General features: G+C 38.1%; 1 protein-coding gene across 7 annotated transcripts in view; it reads left to right on the forward strand.

The window, feature by feature from the left end:
- Positions 1–14,899, forward strand: part of UBAC2 (UBA domain containing 2) — a 167,377-nt gene that overhangs the window by 105,952 nt on the left and 46,526 nt on the right. For all 7 annotated transcript variants that reach the window (XR_014143885.1, XR_014143886.1, XR_014143887.1 and 4 more), the window contains one exon: positions 1,602–1,649. Coding sequence is in view for 2 of the 7 variants with exons in the window: in XM_081815170.1 (XP_081671296.1) it covers positions 1,602–1,649 (48 nt within the window). In the remaining 5 variants the exon portion in view is untranslated. The remainder of the gene's footprint in view (positions 1–1,601; positions 1,650–14,899) is intronic.

Below are 14,899 nucleotides of genomic sequence, written 5' to 3' on the forward strand. Positions count from 1 at the left end.
AAATGAAACAAGACGAAACCAGAGAGGGAGACAAACCATAAGAGACTCTTAATCTCAGCAAACAAACTGAGGGTTGCTGGAGTGGAGGGTGGTGGGAGGGATGGGGTGGCTGGGCGATGGGCACTGGGGAGGGTGTGTGTTGTGGTGAGCGCTGTGAATTGTGTAAGACTGATGAATCACAGACCTGTACCCCTGAAACAAATGATACATTATATGTTAATAATAGTAATAAAAGATTTCATTTTTTGACAGCTGAGTAATATTCCATTGTGTGTGTGTGTGTGTGTGTGTGTGTGTGTGTGTGTATACACACACACACCACATGTTCTTTAAAAAAGATTAAATTTTAGATCAAGGGATTAAATTTAAATTTGCAACCAGTGCTCCTTTCTACATGAGGTAGCACTAAGAACAAAATTTGTTAGCCTCCTTTTTACCTGTGCTTTGTCATCTCTTACCTTTGTATCTGCCTTTTTTTTTTTTTTTAATTTTTTATTTATTTATTTGAGAGAGAGAGAATGAGAGACAGAGAGCATGAGAGGGAGGAGGGTCAGAGGGAGAAGCAGACTCCCTGCCGAGCAGGGAGCCCGATGCGGGACTCGATCCAGGGACTCCAGGATCATGACCTGAGCTGAAGGCAGTCGCTCAACCAACTGAGCCACCCAGGCGCCCTGTATCTGCCTTCTTTTTACGGATCTTTTTTTATGTATCCTTGATAAATGTGCAGAACTTTGAGGTTTTCATCTAGCATAGTATCTGCAGTTAACCTCTGGTCCTGCTTATTTCTATAGGAGCAGAGTCCTTATACTCCCGATCTAAAGATCTAAATATGAATAAACAGTAGGCTCTAGATCTTTTCTTTCTTTCAGGAACACTTTGAATGTCTTACAGCTTTTTTTTTTTTTTTTTTTTACCCTAAGCACAAGTCTCATATGTAAATGATTTAGAAAACAAAGGGAGAGATTTTATGAAACCTAATTACTTCTGCATTAATTAACTTTGATATCATTACTTAGTTTGCTAAGTAACTGAATTAGTGAACTTCTCTGAGTACACTGGAATGAGAGTAACAACAGTTAAGCAGAATAGCACTGGACATGGCCCTGCAAGCTTGCAGAAGTCTGCTTAGCTAAATTTAGAGTCACAGTGATGAGAAATTAAAATGAGAGAATTATATAAACTACTATTACTTGTCATTGCTCAACACCAAGCATGGGACAGTGACTGCATATTTTGTATGTTGTTGATTGTAATAATTTCTTTGTATGTGGTATTTTACTTTGTTTAAATCAATTAATGTCCATTTGTAAAGAAGAATATGCTTGAATTTCACTTATTTTTCTTTGCACAGGAGTGGGCCAGGTTCAACCAGTCTATTTTCGGCTATGGAAAGGCTGAGAGCTTGATTAAAAAAAGAAAAAAATAATATATTATTTTCTTTTGGGTGACAGAATTGATATTAATTAATTTTGTACTTGTTTATATTAAGAGATATATAATTAATACTTCAGTGGTTATCACTGTAGTTATATAAAACAAAAGTATGCTGTGACTGGTGGTTGAATTTCATTTTTAGTTGCTTTTTTTTTTTTCTTTTATAGCTTTTCACCTCTGGTTCCTACATCTGGATTGTAGCCATAAGTGGACTTGTAAGTGTGATTTCCTCTCCCCCTACTCTCTCTCTTTTCTGAAGCAACTTTAGGAAAAATGTCATGTTTGGATTTGGGTCACATTCAGTTGTCTCCAACTTTCTTTTAACCATCTCAGTTCTATCTCAGTGCTACTCCTTTATTAATGCAAAGTTTGTCTCAGTTTTCAAGGTAATTTTAATGAAAGTTTTAGCTGAGTTTCTTGTTAGTGTTTTTAAAAATTACCTTAATAGTCGAACTCATAGTAAGAAAAAAATGACCAAAAAAAATGAAGTTGGATTTACTAAAAATAACGAGAGATGTTCTACTTGTTTTGTAAAGAGATATTGTCGTGCAAGGGGAAAAATAAGGCAAAATGGAAAGTCAGGTGGACTGGAACTGGCAGGAGAATCATCGGGTGTGTGGCCAGGGAAGGCAGCAGGGATGAGCTGAAGGGCTGGGCAGCATCTTCACCCGTGTGCTAGAATGTCTTCATCCCACCCATCCCCCCACTGCTCTTTTAAGTTTAATTTAATTTAATTTTTATAAGCATTTGTGTTAAACTCTAATGAGTGTATGAGATATTTGAAAAGAAATCTAGAACATGAAGTTGAGCTTTTTCATTTATGACTTAAATTTGCACTCCCAAATTTATATAAAAGTACATTTATAATTAGTGTGTATGGAATATAGTTGTAATTTCTTCCTTGGGAAAGACTAAGAAAATTGCAGAAGGGATTCATGGTGTTGTGTATAATCTCCCAGGGGAAGGATTTGGAAATAACTGTACCCTCCCCTGCAGACATTGTAAGTGAGTTACCATGATTTATTCTTGCTTCCTGGTGAGTGGGATTGGGGCCCCTGTGTCGTTAGTTTAGGCCTGCTCACTTCTCTCCTTCCTTTATGTGCTCTGTGTAGTTTCTTTTCTGTGTTCATTCTTTTCGTATACAACTTAGTCCTTCATTCCCCAAGCTGCCAGTCCACATTCTGATCAGATACCTGATTGGCCTTCAGGACCACAGAGCTGACCTCCGTTATGTGGTCTTCAAACTATGCAAGCCACTTGGTGTTCCTAAGACTCTGTAGTGACTTGGTGACAGTGTGGGGTCAGATCGAGTCTGTGGGGCACTGTCACCAGGCTCTCCCCAGCCTAATCTCCTCCCACTTCAGCTGCCAGCTTGATTAACAGCTACTTCACTAAATAGATAGCTCATTGCTTTCATAATGAGAGCAGCTTGACTGTCTACTATTTCTCTCATGATACATTTTGTTTCCCTTAGCAATGAATGGTCTTGAGCCCCATTTTGGATATTTTCCTAAAGCATTCAAGAATTTGAGAAGTACCGGACTATATTTCACTGTGTTCATTTATTATTGATTGATTGGCTGTTATTATCCAAACCCTTCTTTAATAACTCATATGTGACATTTGTTTTAAGACATTTCATTTTATTTCTCTATTTTCAGACTCCTGGTTGTAAATTAAGTGCTTGCTATCACCTTAGAAAGTTTCATTTTGTGACATTCAATGCTCTAGAATTGGAGGTTGCATTTTTTTCATCTCTTTGTAGTCTTTTTAAAATCTAAAATATGCATGTTGTGGTCTCATTATTTTCCAGTACACATGCTTAACAGGTAGGTGCTTGTTTAAATTTTTTTTTTTTTGCTTTTTTTAAATTTAAATTTTTATTTGAATTACATTATAGTTAACATACAGTGTTATATTAGTTTCAAGTGTCTTGTCATGATGAGTACTGGGTGATGTATATGGAATTTTTGAATTTTTTTTAAGAACCATTAGTGTAACGATTTTTTTTTTATTTTAGAGAGGGGTAGGGCAGAGGGAAAGGGATAGAGAGAATCTTAAGCAGGCTCTACGCCCACCGTGGAGCCCAACATGGGACCCGATCTCACGACCCTGAGATCATGCTCTGAGTGGAAATCAAGAGTCAGATGCTTAACTGACTGAGGCACCCAAGCACCCCAATAACAAATTTTTTTTTTTTAAGATTTTTTATTTATTTATTTGACAGAGAGAGACACAGCGAGAGAGGGAACACAAGCAGGGGAAGTGGGAGAGGGAGAAGCAGGCTCCCCGCAGAGCAGGGAGCCCGATGCAGGACTCGATCCCAGGACCCCGGGATCATGACCTGAGCCGAAGGCAGTCGCTTAACCAACTGAGCCACCCAGGCGCCCCCAATAACAAATTTTTAACATAAAAATCCCTTGTTTGATAAGAGTAAGTAGAATTGCACAGTATTTGGAATATAATTCCCAGAATTTAGTATTTAAATAATCCCCCCATTAATGAATTCCTCTGAGCCAATTGAAATTTCACTTTTTACAGTGATTAATTCAGCCAACATTGACCTACTGTGAACACAAATCTGATCAATCTTCATATCGGTTTGGTTATTCATTATTATTCTACCATAATTGGATGATACTATATTTACTTACAGTGATTAATATCAGTGATAATCATAGCCAGTTTTCCTTTATGCTATACAATAACGTTGGTGCTTGTTTTGAATTTAATGAATATTTTATTTCTGACTTTTTCCAGAAAACCATGTTTTTAAATGAAATATTTAATATAGTACACTTTAAGGATAATTATAAAGGAGGATATTAAAATTATTTGTGAATGTTCGGTTTACACACTTCTGATTATAGAATCAGAGTCTGAGATCCACAAAGCCACAACTTGTCCCAGATGTCTGTTGCTCAACGTGACTTCTCCTCTCCCCATATATATCAAGTGACTTCCCTTTTTTTAATGCTAAATAAAATACTAAAAAGAAAATAAAAATTCTTACTATCAAAAAGAAGTGCACAGATGGTATTCAGTGTTCCGGGGGAATGTTAGGAAACCTAATGAAATTTCACCTTTTGGCATTGAAATCAATAGTTCTCCTGACATACTGTGTGTGTTAAGGAAGTGATTTTATTTCAATCTGGCAATTACGTGTTTTTTAAGAGAAAGAGCTTTTTTTAAAAAAAAGACATTTGTGTAAAACATAAGTCATGTGCATCTGCTGTCATAGAAACCACAAACTTGACTCATGCTTTTCTGGAAAGCTGCCAACTTGGGATTTATTTTATTTAGTAATCGGTGGATTGATTTTGGTTAAGCTAGTTTTTCTCACTCCTTGTGTCACTTATTCTTCCATGATTATAAATGTTTCTGAATATATAACTTTAAAATACCTCACTGATTAGGACACCTGAGTGGCTCAGTCAGTTAAGCGTCTGCCTTCGGCTCAGGTCATGATCCCAGGGTCCTAGGATTGAGCCCCGCATTGGGCTCCCTGCTCGGCGGGGAGTCTGCTTCTCCCTCTGCTCCCCGTGCCCGCCCCCCCGTACTCTCTCACTCTCTCTCTCAAATAAGTAAATAAAATATTTTTTTAAAATAATAAAATACCTCACTGGTTGAAAGGAGAGAGGTTGATAGATGATAGTCAGGACAGTACTTCTAGATAGGAGCCCACTTTCTGTGTTCAGTGATGTCAGAGAAGAATGAGGACTAAATTTTTTTCCCAGGTTGAGAGGGGGAAGGTGTGTAGCTTACCAGGGGCAATACTAAGTTAGTTGCCTAGGACAGCTGTCCCTCTTCGGTTCCGTTTTGTGATCCATGAGAGATTCCACCTGCTGCCCAGAAAAGGTAAGGGGCATTCAGATTTACTTAAAGATTCCTTTGAGATTATTCACATGTATCACTGATATGTGTTTTATGTTATGTCATTCCTCCTTTGGCAATTCTGGTTTTTAATACCACCATTTAATATTTAAAATATGACTGTTTCAGTGAAAACCACAAAATTGTAATTGGAAACCTTGGCGACAGGGCCAAGGGAAATGTCTCAATTTAAGCATGAACTTTCGAAGATGTTCATATCTACCTGCTTCTGCTATCCTCTCATTATCATGTTTGACTGTTCTCAGTGTCTTTGGTAAGAGACCTTCAAAAATCAGGGGCACTCTTCACATAGTCACAAGTTCTCTCGTCTTGTTACACATTAATACTTCTTTTCCATAAAGAATGTGTTTACTTACTGAACTTTATTTAAGTTCTTTTTGTGGTTCTGCAGAGAGCCTGCAGGCTATCCATATCCCTGCACTTCTTCATTTTCTGCCATTTTATGAATCATAGTAGTGAATCATTACCACTGGGATGTACCCTAATTCTCGAAAGTTGAAGTCTCGAGCCTGAGCTGATTCTGGGATGATTAAAACAGAAAGAGCCTGCTTTTGCCAATTTTCTTTTTACAATTCACATATTTATCATTTGGTCTTCTTTCAAGCTATTTGGGGGCGAGTTAACAGACAGGCCTGTATTTCTCAGGCTCCAGGCTTCTCCCTTTGAACTCCCCTTCTCAGCCTACCCATTTCCTGCATTCATTCCCTTTCTGTACAATATATCAGACTTCGATTATCTCATGATCAAGCAACCTTAATGTGAAAAAAAAAAAAATCTGTCCTACCCAATAACAAGATTAGAAACATAGATTGACACCAGATTATTTAGGAGTCTGAATGTGGTTTGAGTTTGTATTTTTTTCTGTAGGCAGTGGGGTTCTTTAAAGCTTTTTAAACAAAAAACTTCACGACAGTGGGAGATTATAGTTTTATTAGGGTTTATAAATTATAAAAAAGAGGAAGGGAAAAGTGAGCAATCTTGTAAGAGTCAGGATGCCTCATTTGTGGGCTGTGATTGCTTTTTTTTCTTCCATTCACAATAGTTTTAAGGAAAAAATATAAAACATTGTCTTACGGTAACTGTAAAAGAAAAAGCATCAAGCAGAACCTTATGTTGTTTGGCTTCCCAAGTCATGGTGTAACATTAAGGGGAAAGCTTATGGAACTAGCATAATCTGTGGAAATCCAAACTTCTGTGGAGTAAGTTTTAGAGCCCTGAATGAGAATGGTGTGTTGGGTCCTCTGGTCCTTCCCCTGCTTTTCATGTCTTTTTCTTCTCTCCATGCTTCCTTTTCCTTTTTCTTTCTTCCTTTACATTTCTTCTCTGGATTGACCAAAAAACGGTACAGTAGAGTGGGTCAGAGAACTCATCTGAAGCCCGAGGTTTTCAGTTGAACTTCAGGGATTGAGATTAGTTCCAGTGGTTGATTGACATGACAGATGTAATAGGAAGTTAAGGCTGGTTAGAGCTGTGAGGTTGGAAGACCACTTGTAGTAGTGCGAAGACAACAGTGACTTCCCAGAAAACAGCCAGATATGGAGGGTGCTTTCACCTTCTTACAGTCAACGTGGCGTTTATCATTCTGACACCCAGTGTAGTGCTTATCGGTCCATCACACATCACACACACACATTTTCTCTCTCGTATGGATCTGTTCGTTCCTTCTCTCTTAGCCCCCTTTCCTTCCCATCCTCTCTCTGCCCCCATCTCCCATCCCGACCACAGGTAGACAGGACCTACTGAAAGAAGCCTTCTGTCCTCTGCCATGGCATGACAGTTGTAACTCAGTCCAGGGCTGACAGGACAAATGTCCTATTAGACAGGTATCCAGAGGAGGAGTGACCAGTAGACTTTAATTTTTGCATGTTCAGTGCAGAATAAATGAAATTATTATTATTGCCAGTGTCTTGATAAGGCTGTCACAGAAGTGCCTTATAAAATACAGGTGTAAAATTTTTATTGCTGCAACTTATCTTTTACCTATAGGTAAAAACCTAGCCTCTTTTCATTTTTTTTTTTTAAGATTTTATTTATTTATTTGAAAGAGAGTGAGAGTGAGAGAACATGAGCAGGGGGAGGGGCAGAGGGAGAGGGAGAAGCAGACTCCGTGCTGAGCACAGAGCCTGACGTGGGGCTCGATCCCTGGACGCTGAAGGCAGACGCTTAACAGACTGAGCCACCCAGGCGCCCTCCTAGCCTCTTTTCAAAGCCTTTCAAAATTTGGCTTCTTCACGTACCAATCTAATCCCTGTGTACCATATACTTCAGGGACACCGACTAAGTTTGACTCTTTCTGAACATCTTGTCCTTTCTCAGGATTCTGTGCCATTGTCCAATCACTAATTTTGCTTTAACAAACATGTGGCACTTACTATGTACCATGCACCTGTGGTAGATGATGTTATTTGTTCAAATATTTTTGTTTGTTCAGAGTATTTGCTGCCCCTCTCTACCACGGGCCTCCCTGCAGCACCTCTGCGTGATCTGTTACCATCAGGCTTGACTCTGTGACTTACATTGGCCACTAAAACATGAGCAGCAGCGATGGGTGCTTCTCAGGCAGAAGTTTTAAGAGCCGTTGCACGGTTCCACTCTTCCTCTGTTCCCTTTGCCATGAGAAAAGCATGTGCTAGATAGAAGCTACTCCTTCAGCCCAGGCCTCGGAATGAAGGAGACACATGGAGCATGGCTGTGGCCAGCACGTAAGATGAGTGAGAAATCAGTGTTGGCTTTAAGCAGCTGAAATTTGGATCACTTGTTACCGCAGAATAGCCTAGAGAAAGCCAACTAATACAGCTCTTTTCTAAGCACTTTATAAATATGATCTTATTTAGCACTTATAAAAACCTGGGGACTATTATCCCCATTTTATAGATGAAACTAAGGCACAGAGGATTAAGTAATTTGCTAAGAATACAAGCTAATAAGTAGTAAAGTCAATTCAAATGCAGGTCTCCTAGCATTATAGTGTTTATGCTCTTAAGAGGTAGATTTGTATAACCACATGCAGTTTCTTCCAGCATATCCCTCCTTTCACTGTTAGATCTCTTCTTTTCCTAGCAAAATCTTACTTATTTAAGTCCTGACTCTGAAGCTTTTCTGACTCAGCCCTTTCATTTTAGGAATTATATACTATTCTTTATAATCCCCAGTGCCTAGCCAATGTCTGACATTTCATCTACATTTTATAAATAATTATGGAGTCTCAAAATTCTCTATTCACAAAATTCACAAAATTGTAATTTCGGTGCTACAGAACACTGTAATACTTTGTGATTATCCAGGTGCTTTCAGTGTGTACTGTCTTACTAGGTTCTTGACACAATCTCTACCATGGTAGAGAAACTGGGCTTCCCATTTTAAAGATTTCAAAGATGGGGTGGCTAAAGTTCAGATTGCACAACTGATCTATGATGTCACCAGGACTAAAGGCCAGGCGGTCTGGTCCCAGTCCATGGGTCCAGTGCCTCCCACTGTACCTTTCAAGGTGCTCATCCATGTCTCTTTCAACCACAAGACACATACAAAGCTATTCTGAGATCTTCCCTCAACTACACCACTAAGATGAGAGGCCCTGTTCATCATCAATGTGGACAGGATTCTGGAGGGAGATCCTGGATATGAAGAAATTTTAAAAGTACCCAGAGGTGCCGAAAGACACATCTCAACTTTCTGTAGCCTTTGTTATGAATTTTGTGGGCTGACCAATATCCAAGAAAACATTATCCCATTGACAGCCTCTAGGACCCTCCTGATGTAAAGAATCCAGCACATAGCTATACTTGCTCTTCTAGGAACAAGATATTTAACTGGTCCTCCATATAATGGATTAAAAATGTAGCTCAGTCCCCACCTTTCAACAAACAGTTCATTGCCTTGTGTTTCTCGCATTATCATGTACAAGAAAATGAAATAAAAAATGGCCTTGAAAAAGTTTAAAAGGATGATTTAAAATATAGTAACCTGGTTCAGTAGTGCTGCTGGTCAAAGAAAGAAAGATAAGGATGAGGTTACCAAGAAAACACTCATACTTTTACATTTTAGATGGTCACTGGTAGATTATCATGACCGTTGCAGCACAGAATGTTTTCCCACAGGGTCTTAACACTGTTTTCCTATCAAGAGATGGAAGATCTTCAGTCAGTTTTGGTTATCTCTTTAAACTGTTTTTTGGTGGTTTTTTTGTTTTTGTTTTTTTGTTTTTTTGTTTTTTAATAGAGGCATCCAGTGCTCCTTCGTCTTTGGGACTGGTTGTGTTGGTATTTCTCTTCTATTTTGATAACCTTTGGGAAAGGACAATGCCTGTGATTTTAAAGATTTTATTTATTTATTTGATAGAGAGATAGAGAGAACAAGTAGGCAGAGAGGCAGGCAGAGGGAGAGGGAGAAGCAGGCTCCCCACTGAGCAGGGAGCCCGATGTGGGGCTCGATCCCAGGACCCTGGGATCATGACCTGAGCCGAAGGCAGACGCTTAACCGACTGAGCCACCCAGGCGCCCCAATGCCTGTGATTTTAAATTTAGTAATTATAAACAGTGGCACAGTTTATTATCAAAAAGTTCTCCATGTTAGCTGGGAACATTTTCAAGGTATTAGAAGTTTTTGTTGCTGACGATTGTTTTTAGTCTGCTAAAGTCCACCTCTTTTATAAAATAGAAAAGATTTATGTATCTACAGATGTCTAGATCTTTCTAGATCTTCACATTCACTTTCTTAGGAAAACTTTTTTTCCTTTTGTTAGTAAAGTGTTATTTATATACAATAAAATTCAACAGTGAACATAGTGGACATAGGTTTCTATTTCTCTCTGGTGAATACCTAGGAGGAGAATTGCTGGGTCATATGATAGATGTATGTTTAACATTATAAAGTAATACAATATGATTCTACCAAGTGGCTGTACCATTTTCCATTTCCACCATCAATACATGAGTTCCAGTCAGTCCACATCCTTCCTTACACTAGCCTTGTCAGTCATTTTTAACTTTAGTCATTCTAGTTGGCATGTAGTGATACCTTGTAGCTTTATTTTGCATTTCTCTAATGCCTAGTGGTTCGAACATCTTTTCTTGTGCCTGCTGGCCATTTGTATAGCTTCCTTTGTGAGGTATTTGTTCAGATATTTTACATACTTTTTCATTGGGTTACAAATTTGTCTTATTATTGAGTTAAAGGAATTATTTTTATATTCTGGACATAAGCCCTTTATTGGATATTTTTGTAAAAAAGTTATCTGAGTCTGTGGCTTGCCTCCTTGTTTTCTTAACTATGTCTTTCAGTGAACAAAAGTTTTTAATCTTGATTAATTCAGTTTTCAATTTTTAAAATAGTTTCTGCTTTTGATGTCTAATTTAAGAAATCTTTGCTAATCCAGTGCCACAAAGATTTTATTCTGTATTTTCTTCTAGAATGTAATAGTTTTTGCTATTACATTTAAGTCTAAGATCCCATCTGAATAATTCTTGTGAGGTAAGGATTGAGATTTATTTTCTTTCTACAGATATCTAGCATCATTCCATCATCATTTATTGAAGAGACTCATTGCTCCTTTCATTACCTTGGCACCTTTGTCGAAAATCAGCTGACTAGTGTGGGTCTATTTCGTGACTTTCTTTTATATCCCAGTGATTTACATGTCTCTCCTTATGCCAGCACCGTACTGTCTTAAGTACTTTTGCTTTATGTTAAGTTGAAATCGGGTAGTGTAAGTTTTCCAATATTGTTCTTTTTTTCAAAACAGGCTTAGCTATTTTTGAAACATTGACTTTCTATATGCATTTTTAAATCAGCTTATAATTTCTTCCAAAAAAAAAAAAAGGAGTTAAGATTTTATTTGGGATTCCATTGAAACTATAGCCCAATTGGGGAGAATTGCCATTGTGATGATTTTAAAATATGCCCACAAATCCTTTTATAATTCAAGAAATGGAGTTTAATTTCCCCTCCTAGAGTGTAAGCTATACTTAGCAATTCACTATGGCAGAGATGATGGTGTGTGACTCCAAAGAGCAGGTCATAAAAGACACAGATGCTTCCATCTTGCTCCCTCTCAGATCATTTGTTCTGGGGGAAACCAGCTACCAGGTCCCAAGGACAGGGAAGCAGCAATATGGAGAGGTCCACATGGCAGTGTGTCAGCAGTAACTTGCCAGTTGTTTTTTGAGCCACCTTGGAAGCTGACCCTCTAGTTCGTCTAGTCCAGTCAAACTTCACACGAGCGAAGGTAGGCTGATACCTTGACTACAGCCTGGTGAAAGACCATGAACAGCAGCCACCCAACAAAGCTGCCATCAGATTTCTGACCCTTTATATAAACTGTGTGTATAACCAGTGCTTATTGTTTTAAGCCACTAAGTTTTGAGTAATTTGTTATTCAATAATAGATAACTAATATAAGCATTTTAATAATATTGGGTCTTCCAATCCATGAACATGGTGTATTTCCACATTTATTTATCAAGTCTTTAATTCCCCTTTACAGTTTTTAAATTTTCAGTGTATGGGCCTTGCGTTTCTTTTATTAAATATATTCCTCAGTATTTGTGGGTTTTGATAGTATTTTAAATGGAGTTGTTTTTATAGTTTTTATCCCAATTGTTTGTTGCTGGTATATAATGCAGTTAATCTATGTATATTGCTATTGTGTCCTGCAATTTTGCTATCTTTGTTTATAATTTTTGGTAGCTTTTTTGTGGATTCCTTAGGGTTTTCTAATGATCATGTCCTCAGGAAATACATTTTGTTTATATGTTTTACTTTTTTCTATTCTGTGCCTATTTTTTTTCCTTACGGCACTAGCTAAGACCTCTAATACAATGTTAAATACAAGTGGATATCCTTGTCTTGTTCTTGCCTAAGAAAGCATTGAGTTTTTCACCTTTGAGTCCATAAGTGCATAAGTCATTCTACATCTTCACATTTATTTTTAGTTTGTTATTTTTAAAACAGTGTAAGAAACAAGTTTCAATATAAGCCTATTTTCTCTTTAATCTTAGTTTCTTGAATCAGTTTATGAAAGTGAATATAATTTTAAAGGGAGATGGTCTCCTTGTTAAAAGGAATACTAAAAAGTATTTACATTTACACACCTGATTAAGGCTTTTTCCATGTGCTAGAGACGCTAGCTGTCTCCTTGTGTATCTTTTCCTTAGTAGCAGAACTTTCATCTTATTTGGGGCAGGAGTGCCTCCAACTAAAAGATCACATTTCCTTTGCGTCTAGATATAGCCATCACACTAAATCCTGGCATCCTGTCCAGTGAGCTGTAAACCCACATATTGGTGGGACTTCTGGTAAGGCTCCTTAAAGTAGCCTTTTGTCCTTCGGACCTGCTTTATTGTCTTCCCTCTGCTGCCTGGAATGCAGCTAAGATGGTTAGAGCTTTTATAACATGAGGGAGAATAAACTTTGGTTGTATTTAAGCCATTGTTATTCATAGTTTTCTGCTTTACGCACTTAACCTGATAATCCTGATACATGATTTTCCAAAAGGAAAAGTTTAGAGTAGCCTCCTAAAAAATAATCTGTGATCAGTCTAATTAATTTTGTCCTTATTCCAGTGTAACCTCCCAAGAATCAGGATATCCAGTGCTTTAATTAGATAATTCAAGATGATAGTAAAAGATGAGAGCTATAGGAAGTTCATCTGAATCATTTTTGCACTTAACGAAGAACGAGATTGCAAGACTCTTTCGATGAGTGCTAAAGCCACATGATTCTATCTGTTATGAAAAGAATAATCATTTCATAATTAATCACAAATGGCAGAAATAACTTTAGGCATCTCTAATTTGCATACATAGTCTCTGGGTGGAAAAAAAAAAAAGTAATTCCGAAGTTTCTTCTTTCTTTCTTTAGCATTTTTAGTGAAGAAAAGGAATATGTAAATGTAAGGTCTGTTAAGAGCAAGGATTTTCTTTGTTTTGCTCCCTGCTATACCCCAGCATTTAGAACACAGCCTGGCACATGATAAATGTTGAGTAAGTATATGTTGAAAGAATAAACATTGGGTGAAAAGCCTCAGTCTGGTTTCCTAGGGACTTGAGTACATATGAAGTCTGTATGATAGGGATGTTTGTTCCTTGGCTTATCCCTGTCTTGCCGAGGCAGCACTTTCTCCCCTTGGGTTTATCCTATTGTCGTATTAGGTGATAGGTTTCTGAATGTTGGCACCATGGTTTCCAGGACCCTGGCAGTGCAGTTTGGCATGCAGATTTTTGTTCAGCCACACTTGCCTGCACAAAGACATCACCAAACACCTGGGTGTCATTGCCCGGTCATGGTTTCTCACCTTTGTCTGCCGTGGTTACATGCTAATGTTAAGCAGGACCAGAGGACACTGAGGTTTACTCTCTATAAGCAAGAGGGTTTCACCTATTTTCTACCCAGCAGAATAAATTCTTTATTTGCCTGATGAGTGTTATTTCATGATTCCCTTTCTAAAAGGACTAATAATCTGAAAAATCAGAGTAAGTGTGTAATTGACGTCCATGTTTATTAATGGCCTAAGGAAAACAATTTCTTGTTGTTTTACATTCTCAGATTTATGAGGTAACAGCTTCTGTTGGCTTATGGGGAGCTCCTAGCACTAACCCAGGGCTGTGGCCTGGCTCTTTGGGGTAGGCTTTCAACTGCATGTGGCCTAGATTGCTCTCTGGTGTCCTGACCTCTGGGTTTCTTTTCCTGGGCCAGGGTTCCTGATTTCTGGTGCTTGAATGCTCTGATTCTGGCTCTAGCTGGCTTTCCCAGAGACATGCCGCTTGTTTCATTTCACTGTATCTGGTCATCCTGGATCTCACTCCTGGCCTTCCCAAGACCAGTGCTACTGCTTTGTCCCTTGTCATTGGGCCTGTAAGCTTAACCTTGGGCTTCCCGCTCTGAGGGCGACCAGAGCCCCTCCCTTAGTGTTTCCCCTGGCCTCTTGACATGCAAATCTGAGCATATGGTCTATTTTTAAAGCCTCTTTTTTCACGAACTGGGGGTTTCAAGAAAACTCTCATTCAGAAGTCCCAATACATGAAAGGTTTCTGAGATAATGAAAATTAAAGTTAAAAGTAATGTATAAATGTAATAATAATAATAAGTGATACTCTCTCAAAGCTCTTGGTAGTAATGAGTTATAATTCAGGGAGAATTTAATGCAGTCATTGTTATTCCATCTTGTCATAGAATAAGGTGACGATTATCAAATATTTATAGGAAACCAAACTGTTCAAGCTCTTCATATTTTAGTCCTTTATGAATACCTAACATTTATGAATAGCACTTTAGTTAGTTGACAACTTGGGGTCATGCTGGTGTACCAGAGGCATGGACAGGTGAGCTCTGCCTTTGTGTCATATGGGAAAGTATAAGTTAGCACCAAAAATGTGTCTCTTGGCAACTTCCCAGTTTTCTTTAAAGGAATCTAAAATAATGTATTTTTTTTTTTTAGATTCATTTGCCATTTTCCCAGCAAAGACTTAATGGATTCTTACTGTGTGGCAGGCACTGTTCTAGATGCAGAAGCCAAACTGATCAAACCAGCCACAGTTCTTCCTCTTCCAAAGCATACATTCAAATAGGAAGTGAA

This window comes from Leptonychotes weddellii, chromosome 3 (genome assembly GCF_054177405.1).
Source record: "Leptonychotes weddellii isolate Sample4059 chromosome 3, ASM5417740v2, whole genome shotgun sequence".
In the NCBI taxonomy this organism is placed as follows: Eukaryota; Metazoa; Chordata; class Mammalia; order Carnivora; family Phocidae; genus Leptonychotes; species Leptonychotes weddellii.